Source organism: Scyliorhinus canicula, chromosome 19, assembly GCF_902713615.1.
Source record: "Scyliorhinus canicula chromosome 19, sScyCan1.1, whole genome shotgun sequence".
Taxonomy (NCBI): domain Eukaryota; kingdom Metazoa; phylum Chordata; class Chondrichthyes; order Carcharhiniformes; family Scyliorhinidae; genus Scyliorhinus; species Scyliorhinus canicula.
This window is the reverse complement of record NC_052164.1, coordinates 92,566,613-92,586,208: the sequence shown is the minus strand read 5'-3', so window position 1 is coordinate 92,586,208 and position 19,596 is coordinate 92,566,613. Positions and strand designations below refer to the sequence as shown.

General features: G+C 41.5%; 1 protein-coding gene across 2 annotated transcripts in view; it reads left to right on the top strand.

Annotated features, from left to right (window-relative positions):
• LOC119953854 (dixin-like) overlaps positions 1-19,596 on the top strand; it is a 160,979-nt gene that overhangs the window by 5,883 nt on the left and 135,500 nt on the right. Inside the window, exon 2 of one of the 2 annotated variants that reach the window (XM_038778430.1) lies at positions 1,758-1,854. The exons of the other annotated variant lie outside the window; for it this stretch is intronic. Coding sequence (XP_038634358.1) covers positions 1,831-1,854 — 24 coding nt within the window. The 5' untranslated portion in view covers positions 1,758-1,830. The remainder of the gene's footprint in view (positions 1-1,757; positions 1,855-19,596) is intronic. 2 annotated transcript variants of the gene reach the window in all.

Here is a 19,596-nt window from a genome sequence, read left to right as displayed (position 1 = left end):
TGGTGGGGGTGAGGGTGGAGCCATGCCCGATAGTGGCGATCTTCGGGGTTTCAGACCAGCCAGATCTATTCCTGGGGAGGAGGGCGGACGCCCTTGCCTTTGCCTCCCTGATCACCTGCCATAGAATCCTGTTTGGCTGGCGGTCAGCAGCACCGCCCAGAGCTGCAGACTGGCTGTCCGACCTCTCGGAATCTCTCCAAATGGAGAAAATCAAATTCGGCATCCGAGGGTCAGACGACGGCTTCCACAGAACGTGGGAGCCATTCATGCAATTGTTCCGGGACCTGTTTGTGGCCAACAAACAAGAGGAAGAATAGTCGGGTGGCCAAGAATCAGGGGAAAATGGACGGGAATCGGGGGAAGGTAGCTGGGGGGGGGGGGGGGGGGGCTACGAGTTCGTTATGGGGGTTTGATGGCAAGCTAAGGCCCAAAACCAAACTGTAAATAAATGCCTATAAACATGTGCCTCGGCCATATTGGGGAATGTAAAATATGTATGCCGGCTTAAGGGGGCGGCCACAGTTGTTATTATGAAGATGCTTACCTGTAAATATACGTTAATTTTTGCGTGTTTTTTTTCTAATAATTTGTAATTTGTTGGATAGAAAATATGAAAACTCAATAAAAAACATTTCAAAAAAAAAGCTTGGTCAAGGAGACAGATTTTATGGATTATCCATTAAGGGAGAGCGGCAAGGTGGCGCAGTGGCTAGCATTGCTGCCTAAGCCACTGAGGACCCCGGTTCGATCCTGACCCCGGGTCACTGTGTGGAGTTTGCACATTCTCCCCGTGTCTGCGTGGGTTTCACCCCCTAAGCCAAAGATGTGCAAGTTAGGTGGATTGGCCACGCAAAAGTGCCCCTTAATTGGAAAAAATAATTGGGTACGCTAAATTTATTTTTAAAAATATCCATTAAGGGAGAGCGGGAGGAGGAGAGAATTCCAGTGCCTAGGCCCTTGATGGCTACAGGTGTGGCCACCACAGGTGGCGTGAAGGGAATGGGGTAAACAATGCAGTTACTGGAGGGTTGTGTTGGAGGTCGTTGCTGGGATAGGGAGGAATCATTTGAATATGGGGATGAGAGTTTTATTATTAAGCCATTGATAGAATGGGAGGCAATGTAGGTCAATGAGCATTGTGGTGATGGATGAATGGTACTTGTCTGAGCTTAGATGCAGGTTGCAGAGGTTTTGAAAAGCACACGTTTATGGAGCTAGGAGGATGAGATTCTGGCAATGAGAGCATTGGAATAGTTGAGTCTGGAGCTAACAAAAGTATAGATAAGAATTTCAGTGGAAGATGAATTGTGGCACAGGCAGAGTCAGGCAATAGAAGTGAGAGGCATTGTTGTGGTGGGGAGGATATGGGGCCAGTCGCTCAGCTCAGCTCTGGATCAAATAGAATACTGAGATTGCAAACAGTCTGGTTCAGTTCGACCCAGGAGGTGGTGTTTTTGTTGTCACAATGATACTTTTCTGTTTTTGATTAGGACTGTTCAAGAGCTTTGGAGAAGAAAGGGCGGTTGGAGATGAGGTGATAGTCTACAAGGACATAGGGTCAAGGAAGGATTTGTTTTGGTGATGGGATGTTGATTGCAGATTGCAAAGAGATGGGACTGGATTACCTACCTTTGGAGAAGGGGTCCGTTTACAATGTCAGCTTGTGTGGGAAAGAAAGTTGGGTGTAAGTTCTAAAAATGTATTATTAACTCTGAAATTTGGGTCTTCTAAATGTCTTTCTCTGTGTTGCTCTTCAGTGTTGAAAGTAATTTGTTCAGGTCGTTCCAAACTGCTGCAGATCTGACTTGCAGTAGTGTGAATTCTTGAATCATGGACACACCTGAAAAATTTTCTGTAAGTAATCAAAGCATTATATCAAGGTACTTTTATTCAAGTATGCATTAACAAAGATAAGTATAATATTTGTATTCAGCTTTCCAGTCCTTTGTGACAGGAACCTAAAATCAGACAATCTGCCTGGATAGCAGGCTGCTACAGTGTCAGGCAATTCCTTGGGGTAGTCTTAACTCAGCTCTGGAGAGGCCTGCAGTGAGTGGCAGTATGTGTTGGCCATTTTTATCCATCAATCATCTCTTGCAAATTTCAAAAATCTTTCATGTACTGTAATCCTTCATGAGTTAACTTTTGGGATTCACTTAAATTCTACTTTTAGTTTGATTTTCAAGAATGCAACCTTTATAATGCTTCCAATTTTCCACGCTTTCACTTTCAAAGATCAACATGAACTTCTAAATCCCTTCAGACGTTCTGCAAACCTCGTTTATATGAACAATGTCTGATCTAAAATACCTTAAAGTATGTTGAAGAAAATTCCTCATTATCTAACATGACCAATAATGACCAGTCAAGGTGACCAATTCAGTAATGTGGAACATTTTTAATGGTGTTATTCGATTAAACCGACATGTATGGAGACTATCATTTTTATATTGTTTAACAAAAACTCTCTGAATTACCTCTTCCCCCATTTTTATTCCCCAGTATCTAAGACATGAGGAAGAACCAACACTCAGATAAGCAACTTTTAGTGCTGTGTTATGGGTTATCTGCTCAAAAATATGGCGGATTAGTCTCACTTTGGTTTTCCAATTTTGACTGTTCTTAGCTTGAGTTGTTACAAGAGTGATAATTGGCGATATTTGGCCAAACCAGAATAAATGTACTGTAGGGATTCTATGATTTGAAGTGTCATAGTGGGTGGGATTCTTCGGCCTCGCCCGCCTGGAGACCGGAAGTTGGCGCCAAGTGGACCGTTAAATGGTCTGTGTCCCATCCGTGACAATCTTGAGTCGGGCACGATCAAATGATCCAGCCCAGTATTTCATAAATTATATATTGCTTTTGTTTGTACCTTAACAGTGATGGAAGTTATTAGCCTCAGCAGTGTGCACTTATATGAAACATGCATGATGGTATGACTTGTGTATCAGATTTTACAGCCCTTGAGATAGACACAAAAATAATTGATTCAATCTGACCATGTGCAATATAGATTTTTTAAAAATATTCCAACTATTAATAATTATGGACATTTTAGATTTGGCTTTAGTTGTTCATTTGCAAACTCACCAGTATTGATCTACTTCAGGAAGTCAGAAATTTGTTTCCATGGTACCAAGTTGTGGAGGCTGCTGGTTTGTGGTTGAGATGCTTAACAGCTCAGTGTATTTGTGCATGTGTCAACAGGAAGGGAAATAGTCATGCAAATAACGTAGTTGGTCTGTCCATGGCTAGGAAGGAAATAATTTACTTTTAATTCACAGTTTACTAGCCCATTTCATATATGGTTTTCAAAATGCTTAGAAATTTAGATTTCCTTGAGAAAGTTCCCCAGTGGGAAGTAAAAGGAAGAAATAATGTTTCCTTCACCCCCGCCCTCAACAATTGGCATTGTTTGTTATTATTGCATGAATTATTGCCCTCCACTTCCCCTTTCTTTTTCAGTAAAGGATGTAGCAATTTAATCTGGCAGTCTGAGACTCCAATTTTTAAAACTTTGTTCCTGAGATGTGAGAATTGCTGGAAATGCCAGCATTTCTTGCTCGTCCCTGATTGCCCTTGAGAAGGTTGTGGTGAGTTACCTTAGATTGTAGGTAGACCCAAAATGCTGTCAGGGAGAGAGTTTCAGGATTTTGACCCAGTGACAGTAAAGGGAGGTGATATATTAACAAATCAGGATTGTGTCTGACTTGAAGGGGAGCTTGCAGCTCCTGGTCTTCCCATGCGTGTGCTGCCCTTGTCCGTCTATATGTTAACGATGACAGGTTTGGATGGTGCTGCTGAAGGAGTCTTGGTGAGTTGCAGCATTGTATTGTACACGCAGGTGGTGGAGGGCATGAAAGTTTATAGTGATGGATGGGTGTCAGTCACGCAGGCTTCTTTGAACCAGATAGGCATTGGGCCTGCTGTGTTTAATTGAGGGTGCATTGGAGAAAACTGGTGAGCATGCGCACCAAGATCCTTGGTGCATTGACGGGCCTGGCAGACAGCCTGTTACTCCCGTGGAGTATAGAGGTGCCCAGCTTCAACGTGACATTGGACAGCATTTAGAACATGGCGTTTATACATCCCAGTGTGGAGGCGGTGGTGCCATGATAGCCGTTGCAGACCCGGGTGTGATGGAGAATGTGGTGACCGTTGTCTCAACTTCCGTTGCAGTACAGAGAAAGATGCCACGCAATGACTCAGATCTGCATGAAAGCTCAGATTGAGGTCACGAGATCGTATTTGCTCTTTGCAATGACTACAGATTACAGTGTTCCAAGAGGCAGACTGGTTCTCTAGGTTTGCTGCGGCACCAGACTGGGAGAGCCCCAGGGAGCTGAGAGCTCCCTCATGTTGACAGCATTTATGCTCCAGCCTGTTGCCTCTCAGCCAGCCAGCCATTGTAGACTGCCACCACCCATGAGGAGGTGTTGTTGTCTGAAGCTAGGCCTTCAGTTTGCAAAGCCTTTCATAGTCTCCTCCACTGAAGGTCAGCAGCTTTCCACCATACATGCTGGAGCCATTGGGGTAACATTCCAATGGAACGCAGGGCCAAGCAAAGACACTGCAAAACGTGCATTAAGGAGAAGTACAAAGGTGAACAATTCATTGTTTTTTGTATATCTTATCTTATTGGACGTGTTTGTGGGTAAAGCTGCTATGGAAAGGTTTTTGTTGGCCTTTATTTCAGCATTTTGGACAACAGGATGCTGTGATGGGATGTAGAAGGTGGATTAGAAGGTGAGGAATTGTTGATGCAGCAGTGTTGATGGTTTGAGGTCTTCTAGGAAACGGAAACTCAGTAGCTGCTTCCAGACACCATTCAGAACAAAGGGGCCCCTCTATCTCCATCAAAGTGGCATCCTGATTCCTGGTTGCAAGAGGTTGTGAGGATCACAGCAAACCACCATGAACTTGGGGAAATCTATTCTGGTGAATACTGATCTTGTAAGAGGTGTGTTGTTCTCACATGGTCGGGTAATGGAAGGGAGTTATGAATCATATGCACAGAGGCCACCCCTCCCTTGCCTCAATGTGGTGGCCCAAAGACAGCAAGGCGGCATAAACAGCTGACTGCCTCAGCATGAAGTCATGGCTGCTGCCAGGATAGCAGACATTCAACAACATGATGGTTCAGACATGGTTGCACACACACTGCAAGCTGCTAGCCTGGTAGCCCTTGCATTTCTTGGACCTCTCATTTGGGATTTGCAGAGCAGCATGCATGTGGTTCCTGGTTCCCTGCTGCATTTGGGAATCCCTCTACCCTGGCAAAACCACATGCCCATTCTTTATGCTTCTCTGTGATAAAAGAAAAAATTATGAAGTTCCTCTCCTGGCACACAGGGCCTCTGTCACCTCCCTGATGCAGTGATGATTTGTGAATTGGGAAATGTTGCCTGCCCCAGCCTGGAAGAATTCATAGATGTTCAGGGTGACATTTACCTTTTTGGCTGCTGGCAGTGCCATCCAGATGTGTTAAAGGAGATGGCAGAGTTCAGTGCCACTTTCTTTCTTAATCTTAGGTGCCTCAAACTTTGCCCCTGGCTGGGCAGCACGGTGGTACAGTGGATTAGCCCTATTGCCTCACGGGGCCGAGGTCCCAAGTTTGATCCCGGCTCTGGGTCACTGTTCGTGTGGAGTTTGCACATTCTCCCCGTGTTTGCGTGGGTTTCGCCCCCACAACCCAAAAGATGTGCAGAGTAGGTGAATTGGCCACACTAAATTGCCCCTCAATTGAAAAAAAAATGAATTGGGTACACTAAATTTAAAAAAAAGAAAAAAAAAACTTTGCCCCTGGCTGAGAATGAGGTAGGAGAAGTGTTCCATGAAAACACTTAATGTTTAGCACCTTCTGTGGAAAGCCTTCCTCTTTTGCGCACTACCTCCCCTCTCTGAAGCTGGTGCTCCATGTCCTGTTTTGCTGTTGACCAGTTGGGACTGTACCAATAGATCCGATAACTCAGGCTTTCTGTAGACAGGGCAGTAAACTCTTCTGATCTCCCTGTCAAGATTCAGCAACACTCCCTTCAAAATCTCGCAAGACACAAAAATTAATTCACGAACACACCACAGTACTTCTATAAACAGAACAGAACAGAGAGCGTACAGTGCAGAAGGAGGCCATTCGGCCCATCAAGTCTGCACCAACCCACTTAAGCCCTCACTTCCGTCCTATCCCCGTAACCCAATAACCCCACCTAACCTTTTTGGTCACTAAGGGCAATTTAGCATGGCCAATCCACCTAACCTGCACGTCTTTGGACTGTGGGAGGAAACCGGAGCACCCGGAGGAAACCCACGCAGATACGGGGAAAATGTGCAGACTCCGGACAGTGACCCAGCGGAGAATTGAACCTGGGACCCTGGCGCTGTGAAGCCACAGTGCTAACCACTTATGCTGCCCATAGAAACTTTGCAAGAACAACTGGAAGACAAAAACATCTCATCTGCAAGTTGGATGACTGGTTCTTCAGATAATGCGAGTAACAGGGGATGAGCGGGGTGGGGTCGGGTGGGGTCGGGGGGGAGGGGCGTGAAAATACTGAATGAATATTCAACTACAGGTGGGGGGGGGGGTCTCTTGTGCAGCTGAATGAATGTTAAACTACGAGTGTTTACTGGATCTGCCTGGTCCACATCAGGTGATTTATCCAATCAACCTGAAAGATCATTTGATATCACAATTTCCCCACTTGCAAGCTTCTGGTGCATGCATGGCTCACTTGCGCTGGCACTCGTACCAACATAATGAGTGGGCCAGAAGAGGCTGGAAATAGTGCACTGGCCACTTTCAACAACTACTGCTCCTGTTGCACCGCTTGAGCTGGATACCTAGCGTTTGTTTTGGCCATAATGGTTTGCTGGATCTTTTAACAAAGAAAGAAGCTTCTGTGCAACTTAAATTAGTTCTGCATTTTGTCCACTTACATTTTTCTAAGGGGATTTAGCACTTTTACATTGAACTTGAACTGTTCTAAAAAGGTGATGCTGAATGTTTTGAAACGTTAAGTTTAATTGGTTTTAAGTTAGTTAAGTTAGAGTTTATATAATGTCACATGTTCCTAAAAATGTGTATTTTGTTATCTGTACTACTGCAATATTTTACCGTGTAGCATATGACAAGCATGTGATTTGAGTAATGACCAATGAAGCACTGTAATAACTACGAAAGGCCGAGTTGAAGAGTTACCAATTTATTCACTCCAAGGCTCAACTCCTTCATAATTAATTCACAAAATGACCGTCTTCTTCTTCAGGTAGTATCCTTGGTTATTCAAGGGTCACGGAACCTTGGCTTACGCCGTGATTTTTTTTTTGCAGACGGTACAAGGAGGCAGACTTCATGTCTACCTCTGCCGGAACAGGGATTGAACCCTGTGCATTTGAGGTTATTCTGAACTACACACTAGCTGCCTAGCTAATTGAGCTAACCAGGGAAAATAAGGAGTGATACAGCATCACTCTCCATTTGCCTGTTTGTGATATTGTTTTGTGGTGTTACAATGATGGCCGTGAGCTGTTTATTGAAGTGAAAGTAAGCACTATTGTTTAATAAAATGTCCAGTGGATTAGACAGAATAAACTAGTCCGGCTGAGTAAATAGTAGCTTTCATATATTTGATATGGAAATGAATAATAGTAAACTATATTAAAAATTACTTGCCATTTTCAAGCCTTAAATTTACGAATGTATACTGGAGTGTTTTAATGGCCATCCTTTACTCTTTAGGAATGAGAAATAATCAACTGAGAAACTTTTAAGATAATTAGTTTTATTGACATTAGTTTTCCAGATGATGTTGCCTACAACTTGCAACTCAAGTCAATTTCTTTAGTTTTCCTTAAGAATTGGTATTAAAAGTCCATATTGAAAAGCCCAAATCCTTTGGTATAGATTAGTGTTTGGTATATTTTGGTACAAACTGCATAATGTATTGCGAAAGAGACTGTGACTGAGCTGATAATATAGCTTTCCATTATAACATAATTCTTGCTTATATTTTGAGTATAGCTTGGTAAAGCACAATGATGCAGTTTTGTATAATAGGTTTTCTTTCAGTTTACCAGCTAAAGTGCATGATCAACTGTTTGCAAATAATTTACAGCTCACAGAATTCCCTGAAAGACTATTTTTAAACATATTTTACACAAAAAGGTGCTTTCATTTTGTGTCAAAGAAGGTATGGCACCTGCTGAAACTTGATCTCTGCTCAAGCAATATTTATGTGCTCTCTATTGGCCCCAGCATTATGTAAATCCTTCTCACCATCCCGGAACTGATTGAAACATGGTGTATTTGAGACATGGCTGGATTTGCTGCTACATCAGTACCTTTCCTGCTTTTTTACGAATGGTGATGCATGTCGATTGTTAGCACCTATGGAACATTAACATTTTCACTTGGTAGATAACAAAGAGGTCATGGAGATATCCTGTGAGAGCAGCCAATATAAGTGGGACAGTTTTACTGAACCTAATATTGTAGATTTCACAGCCAAGGTAGGTTTAATTCTGATGAAGGGTCACAGAACCGAAACATTAACACTGTTTCTCTGTTCACAGATGCTGCCTGATCTGCTGAGCATTTCCAGCATTTTCTGTTTTTATTTCAGATTTCCAGCATCCACAATATTTTGATTTTTGATGTGGGTTTGATGCAGTTTGTCCTACAAAGAAACTGTTAGCACAGACTGCAGCACGAGACAGAAATGAAACCTAGGACCACCTTCACGTGGCTTAGCTCTACATTAAACAAAATATGGGTCCCAAGAATGTGCAATTGTAATGGAGCGCCATCATAAAACCTGATTTGTTGTCTTGACAGAAAAAGTTGAAACATAGACGTTGGAGAGCTTTTGTGTTCACATAATTGCTCCTTGCTCATGTTTTAGAAATATTTATATTGTTGCTGACATTTGTATATGGACTAAGGCACACAAAGTCTTCGAGTTGGCTGTGGTTCATTTCCATGCTAGCTTTTCTACACTTAATGTGGCCATTTTTTCCACTGATATGTTTTGTGATCATGGTGTATATTTTTAGGCATTTTTGTCTAACATTTAAAGTTTTTTTTTGTGCTGATTAATGTGTGCACTGTCGGCGCTGGGTATTCCCATGCATTGTTGTAACTACAGTTTAATCATATGCAATCACTATGCTTAAGGGAATTTGTGTTCAGACGTTGTGGTATTTAATTCTAAACGGAGTAAAGGGCGATGGTGCTCATGTACTGGCGTTCATCAGTAATTTATTATTCTTAGCTTTTAAACTGCAAATGAAAAGTGTCTTGGAAAACAATGTAGAATTTCCTTTGTAGTGACATCTATTTGTTTGTTAGTGATGTGTCAGCAAGCAAAGTTGCTATAGTCATTGTCCCCATTTTGATGCCACTGAAAGAGGATTTTGCACAAAGTTTCCATCCCTGTTTTGACCAGGAGCTTTTAAAGCATAACGATAAACATGAGGTGACTGAGATGTGTTGGTGAATGTACAGATATCTTTAATACAACCGGAATGTAATTAAGTGACCACATAATGAGCGCAGTTTTATCTATGAATGAGATCATTTCTGCATTTTACAAGCTTACTTTTATTTCCTCTTTACAAATATTAATTCTGAAGTCTACAGTATTAAGCTTACTTGGGGAATGTGTTGGCATAATGGTAATGTCACTGGACTAGTAATCCACAGGCCCAGGCTAATGCTCTGGGGACGTGGGTCCAAATCTCATCACAGCATTTAAATTCAATTAATAGATCTGGTATGTGAAGTGATCATAAAATTCTCACATTCGCCTGAATACGTATGTGTTTGTAATCATAGAATCCCTACAGTGCAGAAGGAGGCCATTCGGCCCATCGAGGTTGCATTGGTCCTTGGACAGAGCAGCCAACTTTAGCCCACACCTTCGCCCTATCTCTGTAATCCAGTAACCTCACCTAACCTTTTGGATACTAAGGGGTGATTTAGCATGAACCTGCACATCTTTGGACTGTGGGGGCAAGCCAGAGCACCTGGAGGAAACCCATGCAGACATGAGAAGAAATTGCAAACTCCACACAGTCACCCGAAGCAGGAATTGAACCCGGGTCCCTGGAGCTGTGAGGCAGCAGTGATAACCACTGCGTCACAGTGCAGCCCCTCATTAATGTCCTCAAGGTAAGGAAATCTGCCACTCTTACCTGGTCTGGCTTACATATGACTTGAGACCCACACAATGTGGTTGACCCTTAACTGCCCTCTGCAATGACCTAACAAGCCATTTGGTTCAAGGGAAATTAGGGATAGGCAACAAATGCTGGCCTTGCCAGTGATACCCACATCCCATCAAAAAATAAAATTAATATACCGTTGGTGGATGTACGGATCATTAGCATCCATAGCGTTGAATGTTAGAAATATGTAATTTCTTGATTCATATATTTTAGGAATATAGCGTTTAGTTTGGGGGATTGAAACATTTAAATGTAAAATAAATTAAAGCTCATGGTTTGAGAAACTCTGAACAAACCTAGAGTAATTGCAGTTCAAAGAGTGATCCATGTTTATTTAATAAGGTCAGAGTTGGAAGTGGAAAATCACTAACAATGGATGACCCCCCTCTCTGGGCTTCATGATTAGATTTCGTGATAGAGACAGAGTGTCTACAGCTGTCTCAGTGAGGGGTTTTGGAGTTAGAGCTAATTCATTTAAATTTCTGTCTGGAACATCACAATTGTGCCACGTTGCTATGGAAATAGGTTGTGCTGGGGAGTACCCTTTTTTTGGGGTTTATCTCTGCGTTTTCTCTCCGAAGGATTCAGTTAGTTCTTGGAAGTCACTGGGACAAGTAGCGGAGTCAATGATGTTTTCTGATTTGGAGTCATTCAGCAAAAAGGCAGTGACACCCATGCTTGAGCTGGAGAGTACACATTCACGAGGTGTTGGAGGAGAATTGGAGGTTTTGCCCAGCCAGATGCTAATGGAAGGAGTCCAAGAAATCTCATACCTCATAGAACAGTGGGAACACTGAGGAGATTCAAAGTGAATTCCTGGGAGTGTGGTTTGGTCCCAGCAGAAATGAAGGAACCCTCAAGACCTGTAGGAACTCTTGGTCGGAAATGAAAGTGGATCAAGGAGTGTCCGATTGAGATTTTCAGATTTAAGTTTAAGATTTAAGTTATTGTGTCGTTAGTATTTAATTTGCTTAATGCTTGCACAGTAAAAGGTTTTGTTTAAAATTTGAAATCTTGTGGTGCAATTCTTTCACTTAATAATGGAGTTCGAATTTATTTTTAAGAGTTACTGGACTTCACCAAGATCGTAACGTAGAGCAATGATTTTCAGAATCTAAGGACAAGCATGGTCAACATGTGTCCATTTTCTGATGTGAATATCTTTTAAAAGGTGTGACATGTTGACTTCTATTCATAAAGTGATGTGATGTTCGGGATGATTTAGGATTGGGTGAATGAATCAAAATTGCTAAATGGTACCTAGTCAGGATATGGTTCCCAATTAAAAATTAAACACAGCTAGGGCAGCATAGTGGTGCAGTGATTAGCACTGCTGCCTCAATGTGCCGAGGACCCGGGTTCGATCCCGGCCCTGGGTCACTGTCCATGTGGAGTTTGCACATTCTCCCCGTGTCTGCGTTGGCCTCACCCCCACAACCCAAAGATGTGCAGGGTCGGTGAATTTGCCATGCTAAATTGCCTCTTAATTGGAAAAACATATATCAAAAAAACATTAACACAGTCGCACCCTCAGCTTTTCTTTTATTCCATGAGGCTTGGAGTTTATTTTCCACAATGAAATAAATACTCCAGCAAGATCTCCCTTGGTAAACACTGCACAGATTGAAATTCAGCCATAAAATCCAATATGGCTCCAGAAAGGTGAATTTGTTCATCTCAGCCAGCCAGGATGACAATACAGGTACCTTTAGTGGCTTCAGTGCGTTGGTCCACAGAACAAATAAGCTGCTTGGTTTTGATTGTTATGTAGTGTTTCTTGCTGGCAAATGCGTGTTTGTAGACATTGGGTAAAGAACGGGTCAGTTTCAGCTGTAAGGCCCAACATCACAATCTAAGCTCCTGTATTAAGAATGCCAATTCAGCTGTCGAACAGCTTGTGCTTATGGGCCAATGGCCCATCCTGAATCTGTGCTTCCGGTAGAGAAAAGGAGAAGTAAAGGAGGGAGATTACAGAACTAAGGACCATCAATATACGGTAATCACCAGTAAATCAAATACAGAATTTTTTAAAAAACTGCTATTCTCAGAGAGTGGTGAGAATTGGAACTTGCTACCACATGTGCAGGCCAGTAGTATTTATTAATTGAAGGAGAAACTAGATAAGCATGTAAGGAAAAAAGGAATAAAAGTTTTTGATGAGAGTTAGTTGAGTAAGAATGGGAAGGCTCGAGTGAAGCTTAAACACCAGCATGCTGGTTGGGCTGCATGGCCTTTATCTGTTCGATATGTGATTGTTTGTAAATGCAACATTTGTGCTACTTGTGCCTCCATTTCCTAGTCTTATTAGACTTCTTCCCACTTTCAAGCCACTGTTCCTCTTGACTGGAGAAGTACCAGGGAATAATCTGCATCTTGTACCAAACATGCTAGTTTTAGAATAACAAAACAATTCTTGTATTTATAGATGCATGGCTTTCACTTTAGCAAGTTTCTCTTCCTAAGCTTTGGTTTCAGTGAAACTGTATCTGAACATTTTGCAAATTCTACATAAACAATATGTGCCTACCATTGTTATACAGTAAATGTAGTAACAAAGAAACCTGTCATCTATTTTGATGCCCTCTTTACGAAATGCAAATGTAACGTTCATAATCGCTGGATTTAATTCTTTGTCACGCACATGATGCTACCTTGAACGCTTGATTAGTGGACAAAATTGTAGTTCTGTTTTGATTAGCAAGGACGATTGGATGAAGGAGCATTTCCTTTGTTACAGAGTGTTACGTCACCCTGGGCTAATGCATGGTCAATTCCAGCCTCACTTGACCCAGAGTTGCAACATGGGTGAAATTAGATTTTATTTAAAATTCCTGAGGTCCTTGGTTGAGCCCAATAAACTAGTCGCCAGGTTTGGAACTTTAAAACACAAGAAACCTTTTATTATAAATAGTCGTACAATGAAACGGACAAAAATGTAACAAACTATCTACGACCCCTTTCCCAGCCCCCCCTTCCTAACTTGCCTCTCACTTTACACGCACAAACTAACTATCTACTATCTCTTTCTCACCCCCCCTTCCTAACTTGCCCCTCACTCTACACGAACAAACAACACAGAGGGGAAAGGGAAAGAAAACAGAAATAAAATAAAAGGATAAGGATCTTTCATGCACTGGGATGACTTCCAGTCAATGCCTTTCTGAAGTTCAGGCTTTTATTTTGGTACTTCTTCCTTCTAGGCTTGAGATGCTTTTCTCTGGTAGGTTGTCTACTTTCACTGTAGACTCAGCATCACTTCAGATTCACAGCAAAAGATGCGGCAGGCACTCACTGCTTTCAGAACAACAGATCAATTCTTTTATTTTAGCAAGCAGGAGACAGAGCGAGACACTTTCAATGTCTAAACACTTTTCCTGAGTTCTCTCAGAAAGCATCACGCAGGGACTAATGACTGACCGTGGTCAGGCAGAACACTGTCCCTGCCCAACCCACCAGTTGCCAGTTAACCAATCAAATTGACTCCCTCCAAAGCTGGTTCCCACTCGGTGCAGAAGTGTCTGGCTTCTCTCTTCCAAAATACAAAACCTGGGAACACAGTGTCCTGGCAAGCAGGCTATTTCAACTTTGAATCTCCTGCTTAAAGTCACATCCCAATTATGGTCCATAGACCAAAAATAATAAAATAAAATAAATGAGAACAAGGCAAATAAACAGGAAGGACTCTTGCATACCTTCCTTCTTAGAGGGATGGAATGCCATTGCAAGGTCAGTTCATCACAAGGTATGTTACACAAACACACATCCATTTATCCTTTCTTTCTCACTACATAAGTTCCCCCCAGTCTCATATCTGACAATTATCAGCATTTAAACTTGTCACAATGCATCTGCAATCAGTGGCGGACTGGCCAGGGTGTCAGCTTGCCCGATGGCAAGTGGGCCCCTAATGAAGTGGGCCCCCTATATCAAATAAAAATGCAATAAAGAAACAAACACAGACAACTGTTTTAGTAATAAAAAGGAATAAGAACAAAAAGAGAACAGGACACAAATAAGCAGTGCATGAAAAGGAATGAAGCAGGGGAGGTAGTGGAAGGATGTGGAATTGGGGGGCCCGGGTCGGGCATAATTAAGGAAATTCCATGTTTTCAGCAAGAGTGTGTGAATTTAAAGATAAAGTTACAATTCGTGATTTGAGATGGCCGGCAACTTCAAAGGATATCAAGCAGTAGTCTTGGTTCAGCCGGTACATCGGTCCGGGGCCCGGAGAGCCAAGAAGGGGCCCGTGAATCTCTGAAGGGCCCTTAAAAATTATAATTAATTAGATAAATAAATCTCCAACTTCTTTCCTGAGATTTGTATTTTAACTTAATAAAATATAATTGTTTTTAAAAAGAGCAATACCAAATAATGCAATAAAGAAACAAACAAATAATCACTCAGTGTATGAAGGAACGAAGCAGTGTTAAACGGATGTGAAAAGGAGTGGGGGGGGGGGGGGGGGGGGGGAGGCTGGTTCACCCGGGTCGGACATAGTTGGAAATCCACGTTTTCAGCAAGAGTGTGTGAATTTAAAGATAAAGTTACAGTTCGTGATTTGAGATGGTCGGCAACTTGAAAGGATATCAAGCAGTACATAGGGCCGTGAGGTCACCGAAAAGGAGAAGCGGTACCTTTGACCGTGAATCATGAGGTCAAAGATATTGAAGTGATAAGCCATGATTGGTAAACTCAAAGGGTAGCGACTTGTAACACTACACTGGTATCAAACTGGACATGTTAACTTTGGTCGTGGGACCATTCTTAATGTCTTACTATAGTCGGACCAAACTTCTAAGTTTCAACAGTTGTCTCAGTTGCTTGCTGGTGTGAACACTGGACAGTGGATTGTCTCCTCTTCTGAAGCTGCATAGGCCACAGTAGTATTGACTAATGAACATAGCCTATTGAAGTGTAAGTAAGTTATTTTATATTTTTTATCAAGTAGGGGTTTATCTGGTGTTCCTTCAAGTTATTCTTGCAATCATCAATATTCATTTTTCCCAATGTGGGCTATTTTTAATTAAGTTTTTATTTCAGGAATATTACCCCTACCATCATGGGAAAAAAAAAGCATAAATCTGGGTCACTAAAACACAAAGAACAAAAAGAAGCAGAAAGGAAGGAATCAACCAAGCGATGCAGGCCTATTACAGAGTTTATAATACCACAAGCACAATCCACATCAATATCTAGTTCTGCAACAAATAATCAAGAAGCAAGAAACAATGCTTATGGTGATGATGCAATGACATGCGCGTTACAAGAACAGAGAAGAGCTACTTTGAATGTAGAGACAAATACAAATGCATCCATTACTAATCAACCCAGGCCCAATATTTCTTCTGGCTTCCTTGTTACAGTATCTGTACTGCCTGTAGTTGCAACATCTGAACACATAGCTTCAACTAGTGACAGGGAATCAGATATTCCTTCAAGCATAAATGACTTGGTTTCTGAAGCACATCCTGTAAATGAACCTACGCAAGAAAATGAAAGATCAATTATTGGAATCTTCCAATATCCATCACAAGCAAAGCTAAAACAGTTTTTTGCTGAACATCCACTTCAGCCACTTGATGATCTGCCATTTGATGCTCGTTTGTATGAGAGGAAAATTATGAATGACTCAGTCCCAAGAAAATGGCTAACATAGAAAATAGATGCTTATATTGTTCATACTGCTTAGCCTTTGAGTTTCCCAACATTTGTAATCCATCACCCTTTGTACGTGGCTTTAGTGACTACAGGCGTATTAGCCAGAGCTTGACTTTACATGAATCGACAACAACACATGCCAGAAATGCTCAGCAATATATCAGTGTGGTTAATGATGGCACCTTAGATAAATTTTTTGCAGCATCACTAATTAAAAGGAAAGAAGAAATATTGAAGCAGAGAAGTATTGTCATGAGGATTATAGACATCATAAAGATGTTAGGCAAGCAAGCACTTCCTTTTCGAGGTCACAGAAATGAATCAGCCTACACTCTAGATAATGAGGTTCTGAATCATGGCAATTTTTTAGCTACAGTGCAGTTGATGGCAAAATATGACCCCATTATGGCAGCTCACGTTTCTGCAGTGCAAAACAAGTCTAAACAAAGAATCAAGCGATTAGAGCAACAAGGAAAGGCTCAAAGTAAAGGCAGTGGTGGACTTGTTACATACCTGAGTAAAACAACTATAAACATGTTAATCAAAATTATGAAGAATATGATACAAGAAAGAATTAGTCATGAAGTTTCTCAAGCAAAATATTATTCTATTCAGGTTGATTCAACACAAGATAATTCATCCATCGATCAGTTTAGCATTATTATTCGGTATGTGCTTAAAGGTATTATCTGTGAGCGACTACTTTCAGTTGTGCCAAGTAATGATGGTACAGGACAGGGACTTTTTGATCTATTGATTGAAACATTACAGCATCTTAAAATTGACCCCCAAAAATGTTTATCTGATAGCACAGATGGCGCTGCAAGCTACCATGGCCAGTATAATGGTTTACAAAGTAAAATTGCTGATGTGGCTGATCAACATGTTCATATATGGTGCTATGCCCATGTCTTGAATTTGGTGATAACTGAAACAACAAAATGTTGTGTGCCTGCAGTTTCTTTTTTCAATTTGCTCCAGAATAAAGCAACTTTTGTGAAAGCATCATACAAGAGAATGGCTGTATGGATAGAAGTTGTTGGAAAACATCTAGGACAAGAAAAAATGAAACGATTAAAGCTAATTGGTGAGACCAGATGGTCAGGAAATTCCAATGCAGCAACAACTATATTTGAACGTTTTGATGATGCCGCTGCCAATACTTTGGTAAATCTATTGACATGCTTATCAATGATACAAGATTCAGAAAAGTTTGATGCAAAAACAAAACATGAAGCAAATGTTTTACTTCAAAGTCTTCTAAAGTTTGAAACCATATTGACAGCATTTACTTACTTGTATATATTTGAAACTACAACCCCGTTATCAAGTTATCTACAGAAAAGTGGTTTAGATATGTTTACTGCATGGAGTTTGGTAGATTCAGCTACAACAAAGTTGAAGGAACAGACAAGAACATTTGATAACGTTCACAGCAAGGCTTTGGAATTTGTAAATAAATGTAATGACAGGATTTCACAGATGAATATGGATGAAAATCAAACATTGGAAATTGATGCGTTGGAAACAGCATTGCCAGTTAAGAGGCAGAGGAAGAAGAAAAGAATGGCAGATGAGCTTATTGATGATGAAAGAAATTCCTCAGATTCTCTAGCTGATTTTCGAGTAAATGTGTTTAACCTAATAATAGATGGTATTGTCCAGTCACTAGAATCACGCTTTGTACAACACAAACAGTTGTATAAAGATTTGTCCTGCTTGGACCCAGCAAAGTTTAAAACTATTGCAGAGAAGGGCCTTGAAGATGAAGCATTGGAAGGTATTATTAAGCTGTTTCCACAAATCAGCAAAGATCAAACTTTGATGTATTAAAGCTATTGCTTAATGATGGTGAGAATATGGATTCCAATGGCAACAATTGTAAAATTTGCAGCACTTGCCCATCGTGTGTACTAAAAATTCTGGCATCCAACAGACTTCATGAGAAGGCATAAGATAACCTTTATGAACTTTATTAAGTCATCTGCACACTATCAGTTACTCAAGTCCAATGTGAGAGGATCATAAAGACAAGGTTAAGAAATTCGCTGTCTGAGGAGAATTTGGAATCATACATGTTGCTATCCATTGAAAAGGAATTGTTAGATGAATTGGATGCAGAAGCAATTATTGGCAGATTTGCACAATCATCTAGCGAACACAAACGATTGCTCTTAATATAGTGGACTGCATGCAATGCTCTATTGTGCTTTTGAACTATCTGTTAATGTGTAAATTGTGCAGTAAACTATTTAAAAATATCAACCAATTACTTAAAATAAAAAAAATTAAAAATTCAATTATAACATTCTGTATTTACATTTGGTATCTACTGCCAGTAATATGTACAGTACATGTACACTGCAATTACTAAGAAATACACATTTTTTCCACAAACATTTTAATTGTACCCTTTTTTCCATATGTATTTTTTGAAAATTTTATTTATTCGTTTTGAAAATTAAATGATAACATTGTAGTTGTGGGTGGGCCCCCTTTGTCTCCTGGCAACCAATATTTTTAGACCCAGTCCGCCACTGTCTGCAATAATATTGTTCTTTCCAGGAATATGCAGAATGTTTAATAACAATAATAAGAATTATCTTTATTAGAGTCACAAGTAGGCTTACATTCACACTGCAATGAAGTTTGTGAAAATTCCTTAGTCGCCACACTTTGACGTTTGTTCTGGTACACTGAGGGAGAATTCAGAATGTTGTTATGGGCCAGGGTATACAGAACACTGGGGCTGGTTTAGCACACTGGGCTAAATCGCTGGCTTTTAAAGCAGACCAAGACAGGCCAGCAGCACGGTTCAATTCCCGTACCAGCCTCCCCGAACAGGCGCCGGAATGTGGCGACTAGGGGCTTTTCACAGTAACTTCATTGATGCCTACTCGTGACAATAAGTGATTTTCATTTAATTCATTCAAGTGTATCATGGAGTTCACCTGACCCACAACTTTTAATAGAATGTGGTTATGGGGAGCACACGGGCCTACTTTACAGGTGTAGTGCAACAGAGAGCTAAAGTACTTTTAAATTAAAGTCCCCCCGAGGATCCCAGGTCTCACCGGTAAGGGACAACTCCAATTTAAGCCAGCGGGAATGGCACAGAACGGGCAGGACTTTGGCCCATCGCGGGACGGAGAATCGCCGGGGCGATCCCGCCGACTGGCGAGGCGCAATTCCTGCCCCCGCCAAATCTCCGGTGCGTAGAATTCGGCAGCCGGCGGGGGTGGGATTCACTCCGCTCCCTCCCCCCCCCCCCCCTCCCAGCGATTCTCCGACCCGGCGGGGGGGGGGGGTCAGCGAATCCCGCCCCAGGTTTAAATTCTCTACTGAGAGCAGTTATCACTTTGAAATCACCCAAATGATCTGGAGACAGCCTTTAGATTGCAGAGAGATCCTTATACAGCTGCTTGCTTTTCCTGCAGCTATCCATCTCTCAAAATGAAACTAAAAAACACACTGTAGCTGCCTGCGCAAAAATGATAGAGACAGACAGCCCAGCTCCACCCACTCTCTGACATTACTGCAGCTTTCTGACAAACCCCCATTTCTTAAAGGTACACCCACTACAGCTATTCGATAAATACCAATTTCTTAAAGGTACTCGCACATGACAATGTCCAAATCACCTAACAGCACGTCTTTCGGGACTTGTAGGAGGAAACTAGAGCTCCCGGAGGAAACCCACGCAGACACTGGGCG